This window comes from Syngnathus scovelli, chromosome 22, assembly GCF_024217435.2.
Source record: "Syngnathus scovelli strain Florida chromosome 22, RoL_Ssco_1.2, whole genome shotgun sequence".
Lineage (NCBI taxonomy): Eukaryota > Metazoa > Chordata > Actinopteri > Syngnathiformes > Syngnathidae > Syngnathus > Syngnathus scovelli.
The window spans coordinates 5,847,422-5,865,774 of record NC_090868.1 but is presented as its reverse complement, the minus strand read 5'-3'; the positions used below and the strand labels follow the sequence as shown (position 1 = coordinate 5,865,774).

Sequence of the window (18,353 nt, the reverse complement as noted above, 5' to 3'; positions counted from 1 at the left end):
GTTGAGGAAGCACAAATGGGAATTGGGCTGTGGGTGATTTGAAACTACTGTGATTGAAGCAAGAAAATGAACATAGTTTAGGACTTTTATTAGTATTTGTCTTGAATTTTTCCAGAGAATCATCAGGGCTTGAAAATCAAGCGGTCAAAATTCATCGATTAATCGACAAGTAGTAGTCCAATTATTGTTCAGAGATATTTTTTCCCTTAGGACTGTCCAAATCCTCTAATGGCAGCTTTTCAACAGTAATTTGTTTTTGAAGTCATTCATGAAAACAAATCTTTTGTGTTTAATCAAAACAAAACATCTGCTTTTATTTCGCAAAATAATTCCTGCACCAAAAGTTGAATTAGTTTGAAAGGGCCATAATAACCATTATGCAAAATTAAATGAGGTGAATCTCATGGACACATTTTTTATTTGTTAATGCTGGAAAAATAATATTTACAAAAAAAAAAAAAAGCTTTCAGAGGATTGAGATGTGGTGACAAAACATTCACCAGAGTTGACATTCAATGTTACCTTTCCCCGCTTTGTCAAACTTGCGGCGGTACATATTCATATCAACTACAAGAGCTCCGGTTTTCGCACTCACGCTCCACTTGCCGCCGCTCCACGAATCAAATTAAGATTTCATAATGGAATTTTAAATATTCATGCCTCCGTTGCCGCCGTGACAAAAGTGCGCCCGAGATAGCCCGATCCTACGTGGGGTGTATTAAACCACGCTCAACGGGATTACAAGCAAGCCGTCTGGAAAAATGTCTGTACATCTGCTGGTTATTCAGTCTCCGGTGACCACATTGGAGAGAAAATGAGGCAAAAGAAGGGGGAGGGGGCGGGACAGTCGCGACAAGGCCGTAATCATTCGTCTCCGCCTCTTTGCTTCATCCCCTTTCACCAGTTGACGCGGCAAATGCCATCGCCAGCCCGTGTCACTCAAAGAGCCATTTCTGTTCTCCCAGACTGTCTGCGCTGACAGATTGAGAGAATGAGGCGAACGGTCGTGCAACAGAGCAGAGACAGAGGCATTTTTCAACATGCCTTTTTTTTTTTTTTTTGGGTCAATTTATGTGAGCTTGTCAAAAGCGGCGTGAGATGCACACTGGCCGCGCAGTTCAACTTGAGAAGGCAAGCTAGTGAAGAGACACAAATCCGAGTGTCTTCGTGCTTTAAGCTTTGGGTGGGAATCACGGAGTCACACCACACGGTATTGCGATATTTTGCAAACATCGCTAAACAGTCCAACAGATAACGAAAATAGCTCTTTTTACGATGACCAAAACCATTAACCAATAATGGGCCCTTTCTCAACGAGTTCATTTCCCCTCATTTATGAACCGCACTTTGACAGCCTGATACGGTTACAACTGTGAGTGGGCGAACGTGCAACATGAACCGTGACGCCATGAAACAAATGAACCTTGCTTCAGCAACAACAGGTGGTCAGGCTGGGCAAGACGAAAATGATCCGATTGCAGACGGGGGCAGATGTTATTGTGTCATTCCTACTTAGCGGCCGCCGAGTAAACAGAGTTAGTCTGTTGCCGGATAACAAATTACAATTGGGTGGCAAATACGATTTCACCTCTAGTTGCCTTTTCTCTCGACCGCGGGCAGCCCCCAAGACTTTTTTATGAATCTGTGTGGCATCAGATGCGAGAGCGCAAATTAAATTGGACTCAGGCCGAAAATGAGTATGCATGCGTGCGTTCTCATTGTTTCCAATGAATTTCACCCATCAAAATAGAGCGCTGTAAAGTGGCGTGTCGACGCGGTCAGAGAGGCTTTAACATCAGTGCTTTATTCGCGGTCTGTTACTTGGTTGAGGTGGTCTGGGAATTTCAAACCATCGTAAAAAGATCAAGTTTTTTTTTTTGGTAAGAGCCTTTTCGAAGGGGTTTTGCTTTTGTCCTCATTTGCCCTCATCTTGGCGCCCTAAATGCCCGCCATAATCCAGATGCCGCTAATCAGTGCTAACTTGGAGAGGACACGAAGGATTAACGCTGGAACAGGGCGAAAGGACAAAAAGACAAAAGAAGGGCAACCAAAAGGCGGAACAACTTGTTCGTAACGATCGTGACAGTGGATATTTGTCGCATTTAACAACATATGAATGAATTTAATGGCCTCGAGCTTCGCCACGGGGGTAGCTGTGATTTTAAAAAGCTTTTTTTTAGGCAGGGGGTGTATTCTTTTGTCATTCTGGGCACAGGATAGAGATACGGGAGTATAATAGCGAGATAAACAAAGCATTGAAGATTGCAGAGCACCTGCACTCAAGAGGTAGCCGTAATTAAATGATCTGTATCCGAGTGTATCACTGATTACGCTTGATTCATTTGGCAGATGCACTTTTAACGCTATCCTCCGCTAAGATATGACTATTGTGTGGAACAATAGGTAGAACTCCCTTGAAAACAGGCAGCAGATTCAATTACCCCAACTATAGCCACAGGCAGACAACACTAGTAGCGGATTATGCAGGTACAAGCTTACAACAATTTGCCGGCCACACTTCCTGCGCCGATATCCGATGCGACACCTTTTTTTTTTTTTTAAGTCGATGCCTTCGCCCACGGGCTGTTGTCTTGTGGCGTTTTCTGCTAGACGCTCAACTGTGACTTCCTTCAAACAAAACTCAGGTGACTATCTGAGTAGCATTTATTTTGTTGTCAACATACGGGACAAACAAATGGCATCCCTGCGGGCTGACAAGTCATCCGCAGGCTAAAACACACATTAGAAGGCACGTCTGCACGGTTTCACTATGTCGTGAGTGGTGGGCAAAAGAAATTTTATATATATATATATATATATATATATATATATATATATATATATATATATATATATATATATATATATATATATATATACCGTAATTTCTGGACTATAAGCCGCACCGGACTATAAGCCGCACCAGCTAAAATTCAGGGATATTTTTGTTTTCTTCTTACATAAGCCGCACCGGACTATAAGCCGCACGTGCACATGAGTTTTTTACAAAGAAAGACAGTACACAGAAAGCCGTAAAAATCCATAAATACGCCGCGCCGCCATTTAAGCCTCAGGGTTCAAAGTAACCTTCTGAATGAAATGCATTAAAAGTTCACATTCATTACAACTTGTTTTTGGTGAGCAAAATGTCAGAAGAATTTAATTTAAATGCTGATTGATTGGCTTTCAATACAATGCAGATGGTCCAAACAGCGCCACTGCTTTGTGTAATCTCTGAGTCACATGGCAGAGTAAGAGAAAGGGTTTAGAGCCCTTTGACGCAGGTCACCTAGCGTGCATTCCTACTAAAGCTCATAATAGTCACAAACAACACAGCCAGAATAAGCAGCAGCCATAGTAGTGTTTTAAAATAGTATTTTTGTTGTTGTTTTTTTCTTCAAGATACTGCACAACAGTGGTCCACAGCCTTTTTACAAGTGAATAAAAGTGATCAAGTCATCACAAAAATCACGAAAAAAATCTTATATAAGCCGCACCTGACTATAAGCCGCAGGGTTCAAAATTTTGGAAAAAAGTCGCGGCTTATAGTCCGGAAATTACGGTATATATATATATATATTTTTTTTTTTCTTTACAATCACAAAAATTGCAGCGTCTTCCAAAAAAAAGTAGCAACAACTTGGATATAACTCGACAAACATCATTTGTAGCCGTTTACCTTTTGGATATTAAAACTTGCGGAAGCACTAACCCAGGAGACGTGACAAGTGGATTGTTGGCCACCTCAAATAACCGCAGTGTTCTCACTAAATACCGTGGCTCCAAGCCGTCTTGCAAGAGTCCATTAACTCGCAGAAAAGTGGGTATCAGTGGGGGAAAAAAAAGCTCCAGGTAAGGCGCTGGGCACTTTTACACTTGATGGCTCCTTTTAATGTGTTATTGCATTTGAATAGATTTCAAATAGAGTGAACGCTGCCATTTCCCTGCCATCAACTGACCAAAAAGCTATTGTCAAACCCGATTGCCAGTACGAGTAGACATTTTGACAGCAACCAACACGGGAAACTAACATGTGCACTTGTCTAATTAACATAAAAACGCTCGTTAAATAGGCAGTTTGCATGTCAAGAAGGGTTTGATTGCGTCATAAACTATGCTCGTGAGGAACACAATCAAGAATGCAGCAGTGGTTGTTTCTCTTCTTGAGTTGACAAACCCCCCCCAAAAAAACAACCTGAAGTAGTGGCAAAAGTGTGCACACCCTCCAAATGGGTTGGGGCTGTGTTTAAAATTATTCACCAAACACATTCGAATGTATGATAGTCAGGACACCTCCGATTAACCCTGAATAACATTCAGATGGTCCAGACATGACATCCGAGCAAAAGCCTGAATATTTTTTGCACACATTGACTGCTATTTTGAACTGTTCATAATTCCTTCCTTGTCCATGGGCTGTTATGACCGAGAAGTTCAAGCTTAATTTCATCCGACCAAAACAAAATCTCCCAAATACATGCAGGAATGTGTTGAGAAACTTGCTTCAAGGACTGAATTTTCAGAAACTTGTCAAGAGAGCTAGAGACCCCATCTTGGAGAGTCAGGAAAACAGCCACAACCACGATTAATCACGATTGAGCATGATTAAAACACCTTGAAAATTATAAGTGTGTCATTGAAGCCACGGCTAAACCAAAAATTGGCAGGGGACTGTAGCCTGGTTATGACTTTTGTACAGCAATAGCCAACACCCCTCCACTCAATCCGTGTGTATTCACCCACACAAACATGTTGTCCAGTGCACAAGTACTCGGGAGAAGTCAATCGACATTAGACCCCGCCGCTCTCCTTAACGACGGCGTGGGAGGGCCGCCTTTGATGGAACGCGCCACGTATTATTGACTTTAATTTAGAAAGTGCTACCTGCTGCTTTTTCCCCCCGTTTTTCCTCTTCCCACCATAACCCGGACCGAGCGTGCAACCCTGCCACAAACCTACCTCCGGAGGGGATACACCTGATTGCACTGCTACAGAAAACACACTCAAGCAAAGAGACCTCTGAGTTAAAGGTTTGTAAAGGTTTTTAAAGGCACGCTGTGAATTCTCACCACAATTCATTTGCTGTTTCTTGTTGTCGGCCTGCGCCAACCAGTTGACGGCAGCATCCATCCACAGCATTGACTTTAATGAAGGTATTTAAGAGTTAAGGCATGTTCTGTCCTTGTAGGTTCCGATGATTTAGGTGTTTCCTACCCTTGAGTCAAAACGGACACATACTTAACAGTCTACCGATGAGTCAATTTGAAGAAGAAAAAAAAAAGCCCAACATATCACCTTCACAAGAAGGGGAAAGGCAGATGAAGTTGGGAGAGAAAAAAAAAAAAAAAAATCAACCTCAGTTGTCCCTGGAAGAGGCATAAAAATGGCCGATGCGCAGTCCATTACTCAGCGACAACATTGGCCGGCGAGAAGGAAATAAACGCCAACGTGTGCCGACTTTATGCACACATAGTAAATAGCAAATTCTTACACATGACAAGTCCCCTGCTAAAATGAAGGTGACCAGCATGTACCTTACCTTTACTTCAATTGAGAAAGCAGAATGTAAAATTGCCAATTAGGAACAAATCTCACCGCAACAACAAAAATTGAAGTGTAGCTGGAAACGTGATAGTCTTTTTTATAATTCTATGCTTCCGATTTTGTTGGAACAGATGGGGGAAGCTGCCCTGACCTTAACCCCATCAACCAAGCACCTTTGAGTACAGAGCTTTAATTCAGTCACCAGGTCGATGTATAGGCCTCGGTCAGACTAATCCCAGTGCGACGTGAAGCGCGAGCGAGATTTCGGGATTAGTCGTTTGGACGCAACAACATCGCAAAGGCGGTGACTTTCGATAAGCTTTGAAAGGATGCTTGGAGGTCAGACGGATAACAGTAAGGTTTCTATTCAAATGTGCCACAATGGCGTTATTGGAGATATTTGATAAAGAATATCTTGAAGGTATCGCGGTTTGCTTTTAAGAGCTTTAAACGGCTGATCTGATTACCTGCAGATATTCCGTTGTAAGACTACTTACAGTGCCAGGACTCATCTATCAAGGCTACAAACTGTTTAAGTCGGCCCAGATGACGACGTCAAGGCGAATGACATCTTTTGTATCCTTTGTTGCCTAAAATCAAAAGTCACAACGCTGTCGGGACATAGAAAAAGAGAAGGAGCAGGCTATCCCTACAAAGATGGCAGCTTATCTGGCACCTCCAAATGATTTAAACCTCCCGCTGCCGTGACTTGCTGTGTTTTACCTGCGGATTGCCTGGCAACAGAGACATTGATTTTCTGGGACCTGTCAGTTCGCAACACAACATTGTGATAAACGCATGTACAAAGATGTACAATGAATTTTAATGTGGCTAATACAGGAACGAGAACGACAACGTTTTGGTGTGTGTGTGTGTGTATCGGCTCAAAACGGGGCACTCGTGTCGCCTTGATAGGGTTAAGGACTGCTAACGAAGCAGCGCCTTTTCTTCTGCTTCCAGCTAACGCAGCGCTACGGCTAATCCCGGCTCTGGCAGCCGCTAGGAACACAGCTCGAAATAATGAAGCCCATTAGTCTGGAGACAATGGCAGCTTGCTAAAGCTCAAACATTGAATAATGCGGAATGAGATGCAAAGGAAACACTCATCCTTTTGCCTTCAACTGTCAAGACCTCATGTTGCCCTCGTTTGAGAGACTACAAATATGCTGAATGTGTTAATTTAAGAGTGAAAGTCAATTACAAAAAGGGAATGGAGTTCAAGGTTTGTCTCACACAAACCTGGCCAGACGGACATTGCTAATATGCACTTATGGCCCAATATTAATCTCTAGAAAAGCTGCTGCTTGATTAAACTTGTGTGGCGCTTATGAAATGATATCACAAACGTGGAAGCTGTTTAAACTGTGACTGGTGTGTGTGTGTGTGTGTGCGTGTGTCTGTAATCTCTTAGCGTATTAATTCCTAGAAATGAAGATGAAAACGGGATGGACTATAATCTTTTTTTTTTTTGCCTGAAGGTCAACGTCATTGAGTTGCACGTGTGTGTTTCAGTGCAGCAGCTTGGAAAAAGTGGCTTAAGATAATATTGCATCAGTGCAGGCGGCGTAATCAAGCACAGGGACATTACAGGCCACTTAAAAGGCCATTCGAGTCGGTGCAAAAATTTCATAATCGTCCTCAAGACGTGGACGAAAATAGTTTGCCTCGTTTCCCCGCTGAATAAAAACTCTTTTAGGCAGCAAGTTGAAGGCAGGGTGATTATACTGTTTATTTGCTCACCACCACTTACGAATGACACCTCGACACGGTCGCTTGAATTTCCATATAAAAGAGCTACGGTGAAAATTGCGGCATAGATGCCGAAACGAGAATTACAATGGATATGGTGGAAGAAAACCATGAAAGATTGGTGCAAAGTGCATAAGCAGTGTATAGAAGTTCCAAAACTGTTAAGCAAATGAAATATTCTAAGAGAAGTGTGCCACATGCAGGACTCGCCTATGGACTCGCGCGGTGACTCCTTGATTCAGGCAATGACATTACAATTCGTCCTAACATGCAGATATACATTCCACTAATCTGATTGTCATTGGCGCTATGGCACACCGCAGGCCTTTTAATCCAAATGAAACTAGTGACACGCACACATATGCAAACGGACACAGGCTGCTGACCTACATGTGACTGGCCGAAGCCCAGATTTGCCAGCACTTGCCGCAGGGGGTGTTGGGTACGGTTTGTATACTCCCGTCCAAAGACCGCGACCGATAAAGCCACGCCAAAGTAGGTCGCGCGATACCCCCAAACCACATGCGGTGCCCTCGGGTTCTAGGGAGGCTCCAGAGAGCCTTTGGGTAGGCAAAGGGCATCGGGAGGCTGGCATTATGGTGTGAAGGTCCCACATATCTGACAGCTCATCAGGTCACCACCAGTCGGTCGGTCCTGGAGGTATGGCCTGACAACACTTGTCTCGTCAACGCCAAGTGTGTGTTTTACTGTGAACATATGGGGCCCGACTGTGTGACCTCGCTTCCTGGCTGCCGTTCACCGTGCATGTGTACTGTACACTGGCACAATCTAAAGCGGCGGATCGACGCTCTAAATCTAACGGCATGTAAATTTGCCTTGGCTCAAATTCTGCCTGTATTCCAGGTGAACGTTGTTCACTCAGGAAAAGTGATTTTCCGTGGGTCGCCGCCCAGCCCCCGCACTCTGGGTCAAACTCTCGCACTCTAACCCCCAAAGGTTGACCACATTAAAGTTTGACAGGCCATAAACTGGTTTCATGTAGCCACTGAGCGAGGATTATATCAGGAGACAAGACGAAAAGCCATTGTGAGGTATGTTCCGGGTCATTGAATCTTTGGACTGGATTGACTCATTTGCGGTCACCAAGATGTGAAATACGACACAGACAAAGCAACTTGTCATCTACAACCAAACACATCTGCGACTTAATAGCCTAACGTCCCATTTTAGATCAGGCAATCAATGAGGAAGATGCAGTTACACAACATCGCACGGGGCAGTCCTGCGAGGGGAATCCCATTTCAGAGAGGAAGGCTTCACCTTAACTCAGGAATATCCCTTCTGCATACTCGTGCGACTGCAATGTGCTCGATTGAAGCCCATTGGTATTCAATTGCGGTGAAGTAAAGAAGAAAGTCGGTGGGTGTATAATGCTGAAGTGTGTGCTCGTTGCGCCGGTGGGAATAGTGCACTGCGCTACAGGCGCTATGACCTTTTATGCCTGCCGTGCTTGCTCTTCCTCTCTTTTCCTTCTCCCGCTTTCACACGCTTATCTGCTAGCTCACACACACACACACATCCAGTAGCGCTGTCACAGCAAGCTTTAGCGACCATCAATTACCCACGAAGCTTCCCGGTTTAATGGACATGGGGCATGTACAAATCATCGGCGATATCGAGGTGATGGGACAGTAGGGTGCATTTGTTTTAGGCTATACTGACACAGGGGGGCGGAGTGGTAGAGCATGTCCCATTTCCTGCCAATTGCCTTCTTGAAAATGACCTTTTGTGGGATTGCAAGGTTTAGCTTCGGTCCAGGCGTTTAAGCGCCATACATTTTGAAGGCTTGAATAGGTTTTGGAGACTAAGTGCACAGACATGTAGTGACAAAAACATGACGTCAACGGGAAGCGCAACAGAGACGGATTGGAAGCTTAGCAATTGGGTCTGCAAGTTTCAACCTTGTGGGCCCTGGGAGTCCAAAAAAGGGTCTCAAGCTAAAAATATGGCCTCCGTGATGAGGTATGGGAAATTGAAATAAATGCCTTGCTACTAGTATCACGAGTGACACAGTGAACCTTGAAAGGTGAGCCTGACAGCAAAGAAAGACGAGGGTGACCTCGGGTGACGAGTCTTGGAGAGGGGAGTGATCGTAGCTATACGCATATGGAACAATCTCCGGTAGCACAATGCGTCAGCACTCCATTCATGTTCCGCTAGTTTTCCCACTACAGAACAAAATGTGAAGGGCAACACAGCATTCTTTTTATTTATCTCTTTAGTCATTTTTGCTTCTTTAAATACCCTTAGGCCAGGCGACGAGAGCGCATTTCAAATAAAGAGTGCAGCGGGACAACAGGAGAAAACTGGTTTTTCAAGAGGTGCATCTCTAAATAAGGTCTGAGTGCTTTGAGCTCACCCAACTACCTCAGGACACTGCAGAGAGAGCGAGAACAAGAGCGAGAGAGAAAGTGAGAGTGCACGAGAGAGAGAGTGAATGAGTAGAGAGAGAGAGAGAGAAGAGAGAGGCACAGACAGAGAGCGCAAGATCCAAGCTCGCTCGCTCTCTCCCTTTAGCTGCTACAACGGATCCTTTCCACATCGACGCTACTGTTAACGTCACGCCTGTGAGCCCTGCTTGCACCCTGCGCTTGCCTTGGCTGCCTTGCTGCTCTCTCCACCGGGCGGACGCAGCGTCGGAAAGGAGGCGCTGATCGGCACCACAAGAGAAGCGGGGGTTTCAGAAGAAGAAAAAAAAACAAGAGAAAAGAGAGAACTGGAAAGGAAAAGGATAAAAGAACAGAGAAAGGAGAAACTGCGCACCACCCCTCCTTCTTCTAAACTCACCCCCCCACTCTCGATCAACACCACCACCACTCCTCTCCCCTCCTCTCCTACTTCTACCCTCCATCCTGCTCCCCCCCTCCCTTCTCTGAAGAAATTGACGGATTATTGGGAAGTGCGCGGGAGGCAGGCTGCAGCTGCTGCTGTGTGCGCTTGGCAAGGATGAAGCGCGTGCGTCCGCAATTTGCCGCACGGCCGCAGTGTGCGGCAACTTGACGAGAGGGAATGAGGGGATAAGGACGGCGGGAAAAAGCCGGGAGCCGCACCGAGTCTTTGCAACCCCTGCCGAGTGCGCAGGAAAAGAGAGGAGGAAAAAAATCCAAGTGGACACGACGCCACATTGAGGATGAAAAGATAGAAGAGCTGTCAGACTGACCAACCGACCAAATGATTGACCACTGACAAGTGGGCACAGGAATATAAAGGAGGAGGAGGAGGGTGGGGGCTTCTTTTTTTTTTTTTTTACCCCCCGGATTGTCAATCTCACCTCCGGAGCGCCGCAAACAAAAAGAAAAGAACACTGGAAACAGGGACTGTGTAATTCTTTTTCAACCTTTTTATTTGGTCCTAATCTGACTATTTTGGACAATTGTGTAACACGACCAGTGCTATGGAAACCATGATAAGGTGTCTATCGAGGGGATCAACTGTCGGATTCCAAGGACAAGCGAGGCAAGAGGAGCTGACTGCCAGAAGCCAGCAGTGGAGCATTGCTTCTTTGGGAGCCTGAGTGGATTCCTATGTACAATTTTTTTTCTTCTTTTTGCTGTTGTTGTTGCTCGAGAGACAAACGTTCATCATAAAGGGCCTTCGAATCTTTCGGCTTGGATGTATGGATTTACAAAAGGGCTCATCCTGGTTTAGCAGGGCAGTTGTTAAAAGGCTTTACATTGCTGCTTGGGGAAATACGTGCATCTCAAGTGAGTGCCACAGCTCTTTGTGGGGGGAAGCTATATGTCTCAGTTGAAGGACCTGTATTGTTAACTTGAGGTAGGTGTCTAGTGTTTCAACCCCTCTTTTCATCAATTTGCGACACCCTACCTTCTCGACTTGTGTCTTTGTAATATGGCTTTTGCTTGCTTAATTGACCACCGTGTCCTTTTCATCTATGTTGCAATTCAGCCAGCACCCTCGACCCACTCCCCTCACTCGTGAGCACAGATCATGAGAATACATTGTTAACTCAAGATAAGTGTCAAAAAGTGTCATTATATCAAAATGCCCCCTTTCCTTCTTCAGTCTCCTTAAGCCTTTTGACTCTGGTCTCGGAAAAACTAAAGTCAAGTCAACCATCTCATCTTTCTGTGCCCAAACCCTCCGCTCCCCACACACACCACCACCACCAGCCCCCCAGATGATGCTGAATTATGAATGTGCCACATCATGAGTCTCCTGGGGAGGGTAGCTGCGCATCGTGCCAGGAAAACCGCCCTACTCTGTGTAGTGTTCCTGATGGCACGGGCCTGGAGCAGCACCTCCCTGGCCTTAGGGGCGGCGGCCTCTCAAGGACCCCAGGGCTGTCCCCCACAGTGCTCTTGCAGTAATCAGCAGGGAAAGGTGGTGTGCACCCGACGGGGCCTCACTCGCGTGCCCCCGGGCATACCAGCCAACACGCGACACCTCAATCTGATGGAAAACGCCATCGAGGCGGTGCAGGCTGACTCATTTCGCCACCTGCACCACCTTGAGGTGCTCCAGCTTGGGCGGAATGCCATTCGGCAGATTGAGGTGGGCGCGTTCAATGGACTTACCAGCCTCAACACTCTAGAGCTGTTTGACAACCGGCTGACGGTGGTACCCAGTGGGGCCTTTGAGTACCTGTCCAAACTAAGGGAACTGTGGCTGAGGAACAACCCCATTGAGAGCATTCCTTCCTACGCCTTTAACCGGGTGCCCTCCCTGATGCGACTGGACCTTGGCGAGTTGCGGAAACTGGAGTACATCTCAGACGGAGCTTTCGAAGGCCTACAAAATCTCAAGTACCTCAACTTGGGCATGTGCAACATCAAGGGGGAGATGCCAAACATGAGTCCCCTTAAGGGCCTGGAGGAGCTGGAGATCTCTGAAAATCACTTCCCCGTGATAAAGCCGAGCTCCTTTAAAGGCCTGAACTCACTGAAAAAGCTATGGGTGATGAACTCACAGATAACAGTGATAGAACGTAATGCCTTTGATGACTTACCGTCACTGGTGGAGCTTAATCTGGCCCATAATAACCTGAGCGCTGTGCCCCATGATCTGTTCTCCCCGCTCAGGTACTTGGTGGAGCTCCATCTCCACCATAATCCTTGGAACTGTGGCTGTGATGCTGTATGGTTAGCACGCTGGTTGAGGGAATACATCCCCACAAACTCTACTTGCTGTGGACGATGCCATTTGCCTGCCAACATGAGGGGTCGGCAGCTTGTGGAGGTAGAGCAAGGAGAGGGGGCTGCAACCCAGTGTTCGGCACCGTTCATTGCAGACGCACCAAGGGATTTTAACATCTCGGCTGGGAGAGTGGCTGAGCTTCGCTGTCGCACGGCCCAGATGTCTTCAGTACGCTGGCTCCTACCCAACGGGACTATACTGACTCACGCCTCGAGTCATCTGAGGATATCTGTACTCACCGATGGCACCTTAAATTTTTCAAATGTCCTGGCTGTTGACACTGGCACATACACCTGCATGGTATCCAATGCAGCTGGGAAGTCCAACGCGTCGGCCTACCTCAACGTGAGTGCGGCCGAGCTCAACACCTCCAACTTGAGCTACTTCACAACTGTGACAGTGGAGGTCTTGGGGCCGACCACAGAGATGCCCAAACCCAAGAAGACGACGACGACATCTGCTTCTACTGCGGTGGCTGGCGTAGCGGGAGGAGGACTGGGCCTTGGAACGACCACCACAACTGCCTCACCCTCCGTCTTTCAGCCAGTATTCATCTCCACACCAACTGTGTTGCTGCAAAGCACAGACAGCCCACCAGGTGCAGCCAAGCCATCTGCAGTGCCCGGACTCAAAGGGGCCACCGGCAAGCCTGGCAAGTCCGGCCCCAGTCTGGATGAGGTCATGAAAACCACCAAGATCATAATCGGCTGCTTCGTGGCAGTAACGCTATTGGCTGCCGTGATGCTCATTGCCTTCTACAAACTGAGAAAGCGCCACCAGCAGAGGAGCACCGTGGCGGCTGCTCGCACCGTGGAGATCATCCAGGTCGACGAGGAGGACCTTCCGCCACCAGCTTCTGCGGCTCAAGAGACAGCGCTGACTCTACCCGAAATAAGAGACCATAATAGCATACACAAGATGGACTATCTCAGTCACAAGATGGACTATAGCTACCACAAACCCAAGGCCGAATACATACCTCAGCCTGATTTCACCCTTCACAAGCCAAAAGCAGAGTACACAACGTACAAGCCCAACATGGATTTCCATGGTCACAAGTCGGTCCAAGAGTATAGCACTTGCAAATCTACGCCAGATTTTAGCCTCCACAGACAAAAGCCTGACTACAGCCCGTTCAGACAGGACTACAACACTCACAAATCCAAAGCTGAAAACAGTCCATTCAAACCAGACTTTGGGACTCACCCAAAGACAAGGTCAGACTACAGCCCCTTCAAATCAGACTACAGCACTCATCCAAGGCAAAAGACTGACTTCAGCCCGTTCAAGAGAGATTACAGTACCCAACCAAAATCCAAACACGATTACAGCCCATTAAGGTCAGACTACAACACTCAGCATAAACACAAGGTTGAATATAGTAGCCCGTTCAAGCACGACTTTGGGACTCATCCGAGACCTAAACCGGATTACAGTCCATATAAGCCTGGCTACAGCACTCAGCCAAAACCCAAAATGGACTACAGTGTCCAGAAATGTAAACCTGACAGCAACTACAAAACCAAGGACCCTTACAATGCTTTCAAGACCGACTTCAGCCCGCACAAAGCGGACTTTAGCGCCTTTAAATCGGAGTTCAGTCCCCATGCTCAGAGACCCAAAATGGATTACAGTCCACATAGGGTGGACTACAGTCCTCAGAAAATGGACTTCAGCACCATGAAGCCAAAATACAACACCTATAAACCGAGTGGTCACGGGGCCAAATGGACAGAGAACAACGTGGGGAATTCTTTGCCTCGAACCTTGCCCAGCACCATCACGACAATGGCTGAGCCCTTTGTCATTAAAACTCACACCAAGGAGAAAGTACAGGAGACTCAGATTTGAAAAAAAGGTTTAGACATCCCACCCTTATGCCCCAGTTATTGCCCATAAAGCCACACCCCCTATCCTGACCCCACTTAAATCATGCAATAGAATGCACAATGAAAAAAAAAAGGGACAGAAACGTCTATTTTGTACAGAGCAGACGGAAAGACTGACAAGTTCTTGTTGTACATGCTTATAAATAAATATATATATATGGACACGTTGAAACTACCATGGGCTGGTGACAGAGAAACATATATTAAAAAGAAAATGAAACTATTTTCTAACTTGTAACTTCTATTTAAAATAATGTTGTTTAAGAAACTGTCTTGACTTTGACAAATGAGGGTAGTGTTGTTTAAAAAAAAAAAAGGGAGGGGGGTTTGGGCATTCTGTGTGATTTTTACACCGTGCTACAGAGAATGCAGTGATACGAGGAAATATTTATACAGAAAAAAGTCCTTTCTTTAACAAAAACCTTAAAAAAAACAAAAAGGTCAGCGTTGATCTTTACAGGTTCATCTTGTAAAAGCACCAAGAATTTGTACCGTGCCAAATGTTATACATGCAATAAAAAAACTTTTTGTAAGAAACACACAACCTAATTTGCTGTAGTTTCCTGTTCTCCTGTCGGTGTTACTGTAAAGATCAGCCAATTGCTGTTAGATACTGCAGCAAGATGCAGCGCTATTGCCTTTACCCCCGTGCGTGCTGAATGACTCAGATCTCCGACATGCTGCTTTTCCCTTCCCTTTTACTATGCTCGACATTACAGCTTGAAGCCACAGTGCTAGATCATGCCAGTTCAATAGAAGCCTACATTGACATCATTAAAGGTGAACGAATGGCAATCATAGCAACAATAAGCGCATTGTTCACCCCGACCACTGATGATGAAGCAAACCTCTTCCGGGGTGTGAGATTTACGAGCTGATGTAATCACACGTCAAAGAGTAAAAAGGTGATAAATTCGGGTGAAATAGCGACTGAAAAGTGAAGACCTCATCTCGGCCGGAAAATATAGATCGTCATTTCACTTTTCATTGCGCTGCCAGCTGTTGTGGCTTCATCAATCAGCATGATGGTGGTGGTAGGGGGGCGGTTAGGTCTCACCGTTAACTGGGCATTCTTCATTTCTGACACGATTGCCCCTCTTTATCATAATGTGGCTACGCAGATTAGCGTCTGACAAAGAGCAATAACATGCAACATATGGGGCAGTGCGCAGTTTGTCTTATCGCTTGCAAAATAGCAGCAAGGTAATGGCTACAGGCCTACTTAAAAAATACACGGAATGCAACAACGATTAACAACCAGTGTTTTAGGTCCAAATACTTTTTTTCCTTTGATATCTAATATCCGAGCGCATCCTGGTTCATTTTTTAGAACATCAAAAGTCTTTTATTTTTGTACAATGAATGTTTCTATGTACACAGAGAACTTCAAAACTCCTCCTTGTGACAAATCTGAAGGCTTAGTTGTCAACAAATGTTGAAAATCAGGAGAAATCAAAATTGAAGAAGCATCAAAACCAAAGGGCTATGCGACAAGACTGGTGGGGGCAAGTTTAGATAATTGGACTGACAAGTGGTGGAAAAATGTGTGTGTGTGTGTGTGTGTGTGGGGGGGGGGGTTGTACCTGCAGTCTCGCCTGTCTTTTTATAATCTGAGAAAAAGAGTTTAGTGGTTATCTTAGGGGCGATTAATGATGTCCCGAGAGAGGGAGAGTGATGCGAGTGTTAGTGTGGAATGGCACTTGAACTCGGGAGTTTGTGTTCTCGTCTTTTGTCAGAATGGAGGGAAAAAAAACAGGAAGGAACTGGATGTTCCTGCGCAGGAAGGCTTGTGGCGTCAGCAGAGGACCGTGTGATAATAACTCCGAGGGGGGTCTGCTTTAATACCAAAGGGCTGCGGCTTAATTAGTACCTTGTCAGATGTGAGCTTCACTTCCTACTAATAATTGTCATTGGACTGTGGGGAGAAAGAGATTGGGGGGTAGGGGGGGTAAGCCCACCGCAGTGCAGCATCCGCTCACTCGCTCGCTCGACCCAACAAAAATCACTTACAGTGACATTGACGAAGGCTTTGCTCGCCGTTTCTGGCTTTGTGTTGATGAGTCAGCCTGCGTTTTAAATATTTGCGTGCGTTTTGCAAACGCCATGAGATTTCTCTCATCCTGTCAGCATTTCCCTAGGGGGGGGGGGTGATTTGAAAAACACAAAAACAACATTATCAAATGCGTCACGAGGCTGACATACCCAAGTAAAATATTTGATTAGTTTATGGACATGTATTGGTCTCAAACTGGTAATGTTACCATACATGACAATGTGCAAATTGCGCATTCCGGCTCATGAGAGCGTGATGTTCTCTCGTGTGTGTGCTATAAAAGGCCTCGTCATACTCATCAGTCAACGCAGCCGCGGGGTCATCCGTCAGCCAATGGGCTCGGCCGTTACTGAAGGGCACGTCTCCTTGGGAAATGCTCCGCTCCATCTCTCCCTCCTGTTTCTTTTTTTTTTCTCCCCCTACCCATCTTCCCATCCCCTGCTCATCCGATCTGTTTCTTAGCAGTCATGAAAGAGGAAGTAAATAGAGGATGTATGAAGTTACATAAAGATAAAAGCTCAAAGAACAAAAAGGTGATTTATTAAAAAACAAAACAAAGAACAAAAAAAAAAAACAGGTGCAGCAAAAAGGGGTGAGCAGCGGCGCAGGGAAAGGGAAGTGAGCTGCGCAAATGTGATGCAAGAGTGCCAGCTACAGATGGAACGGGGGATATGAACGCCAGGGCCATGTGGCCGCCACGGGAGGAGGACGGCAAAGGGGTGGGGGTTAGGGTTAGGGTTGGGGGGGGGGGGGGGGGGGGGGGGGGGGGCAGTGCAGGACATGAATATGAACTGCTGATATGGAAATGACCATTGGGACTAGTTCAGGAGTGGGAGGCGTGGGGGGGGGGGGGGGGGGCTGAGAGTATATGAGAGTTTGAGGTGTGTGAGGTCAGCACAAATGTGGCGTGGGGGGGGCGCAATTACTGGCAAAATGCACACATGTGCATGTGTGCGCTTTCTTTGAGTGGGCGACTCCATTTTACAGGTTGCACACCAATAACGAACAGGAATTTAAAAAACCTTAATGGTACCCGAGCACCTACCATGGGGTGTGCCACAAAAGTGCAACGGTAATTTTTTTTGTGGCTACTTTTAACACGATGGGATTTAATATGTTACAAATGTTTTTAAAGGGTGTAGCATGGGAATTGCTGAAGAGCGTGTGTTGTGTTGTTTAAAAAGTCTGATTAAGGCGAAGTTGAAACAATGACATTGACGTAAGCAAGTCAGAAAGATCAACAGTGCCACTCATGAGACTTTAAATGTTGGTATTGGTAAATATTTAAACGCTGTCTTCCAAGTTGCCATGCAAATTCAGAACGTCTGTAACTCAAGCCAGCAACCGCCCAAAACAAGCATCTTGACAATTAGTCCAACAGTCGGCACGCGGCTCCAAAGTACGTTTCAGCGAGCGCACACGTACACTGTGACTGGCCAGTCTGCTAGTGCAGCAGGCTATTCTGAGCAGGCCTGCGAGCATGTTGCCGAGTGAGTCAACATGAGTCAGGGCTAGCCGCTTTGGTCCTCATGTCAAAAACCAAGACTTTCATAATAATTCCACAGATATTGCTTCATACAATCGTGTCGTTTTGTACAACTATACCAACATACTTTAGTGTTTACAAAATAGTGTGAAATCAACTAGCCGTATTTTGGCCAATCCATTTCAAATCCAAAATTTGAGAAGCAAAGACCATCTAACAGCAAGCAGCAGCTTGGCAGTGAACAATTCTTCAAAGAAGAGGTTTCAAGCTGTTTACTATCAAACTAAATGTACAAATTATGTAAATGTATGGACTATATTAACGGTCACGTGTATTTAAATCATTCCCATAACTTTGCCTTCGGAATGATAACTAGCTTAGTGCTGACAAACGACGCCATAGGTGAGCTGGCAAAATTGGTGTCTGTGTTTAAGCAACAAATATTTGAACATAAGCA

General features: G+C 45.8%; 2 protein-coding genes across 2 annotated transcripts in view; one reads left to right on the top strand and one right to left on the bottom strand.

The window, feature by feature from the left end:
* Positions 1–18,353, bottom strand: part of snd1 (staphylococcal nuclease and tudor domain containing 1) — a 103,680-nt gene that overhangs the window by 39,661 nt on the left and 45,666 nt on the right. The window lies entirely within an intron of this gene.
* On the top strand, positions 9,694–14,906 carry lrrc4.1 (leucine rich repeat containing 4.1). The gene has a single exon (XM_049760577.2). It carries the CDS (start codon positions 11,470–11,472, stop codon positions 14,317–14,319), a length of 2,850 nt encoding a protein of 949 aa, XP_049616534.1. The 5' UTR covers positions 9,694–11,469; the 3' UTR covers positions 14,320–14,906.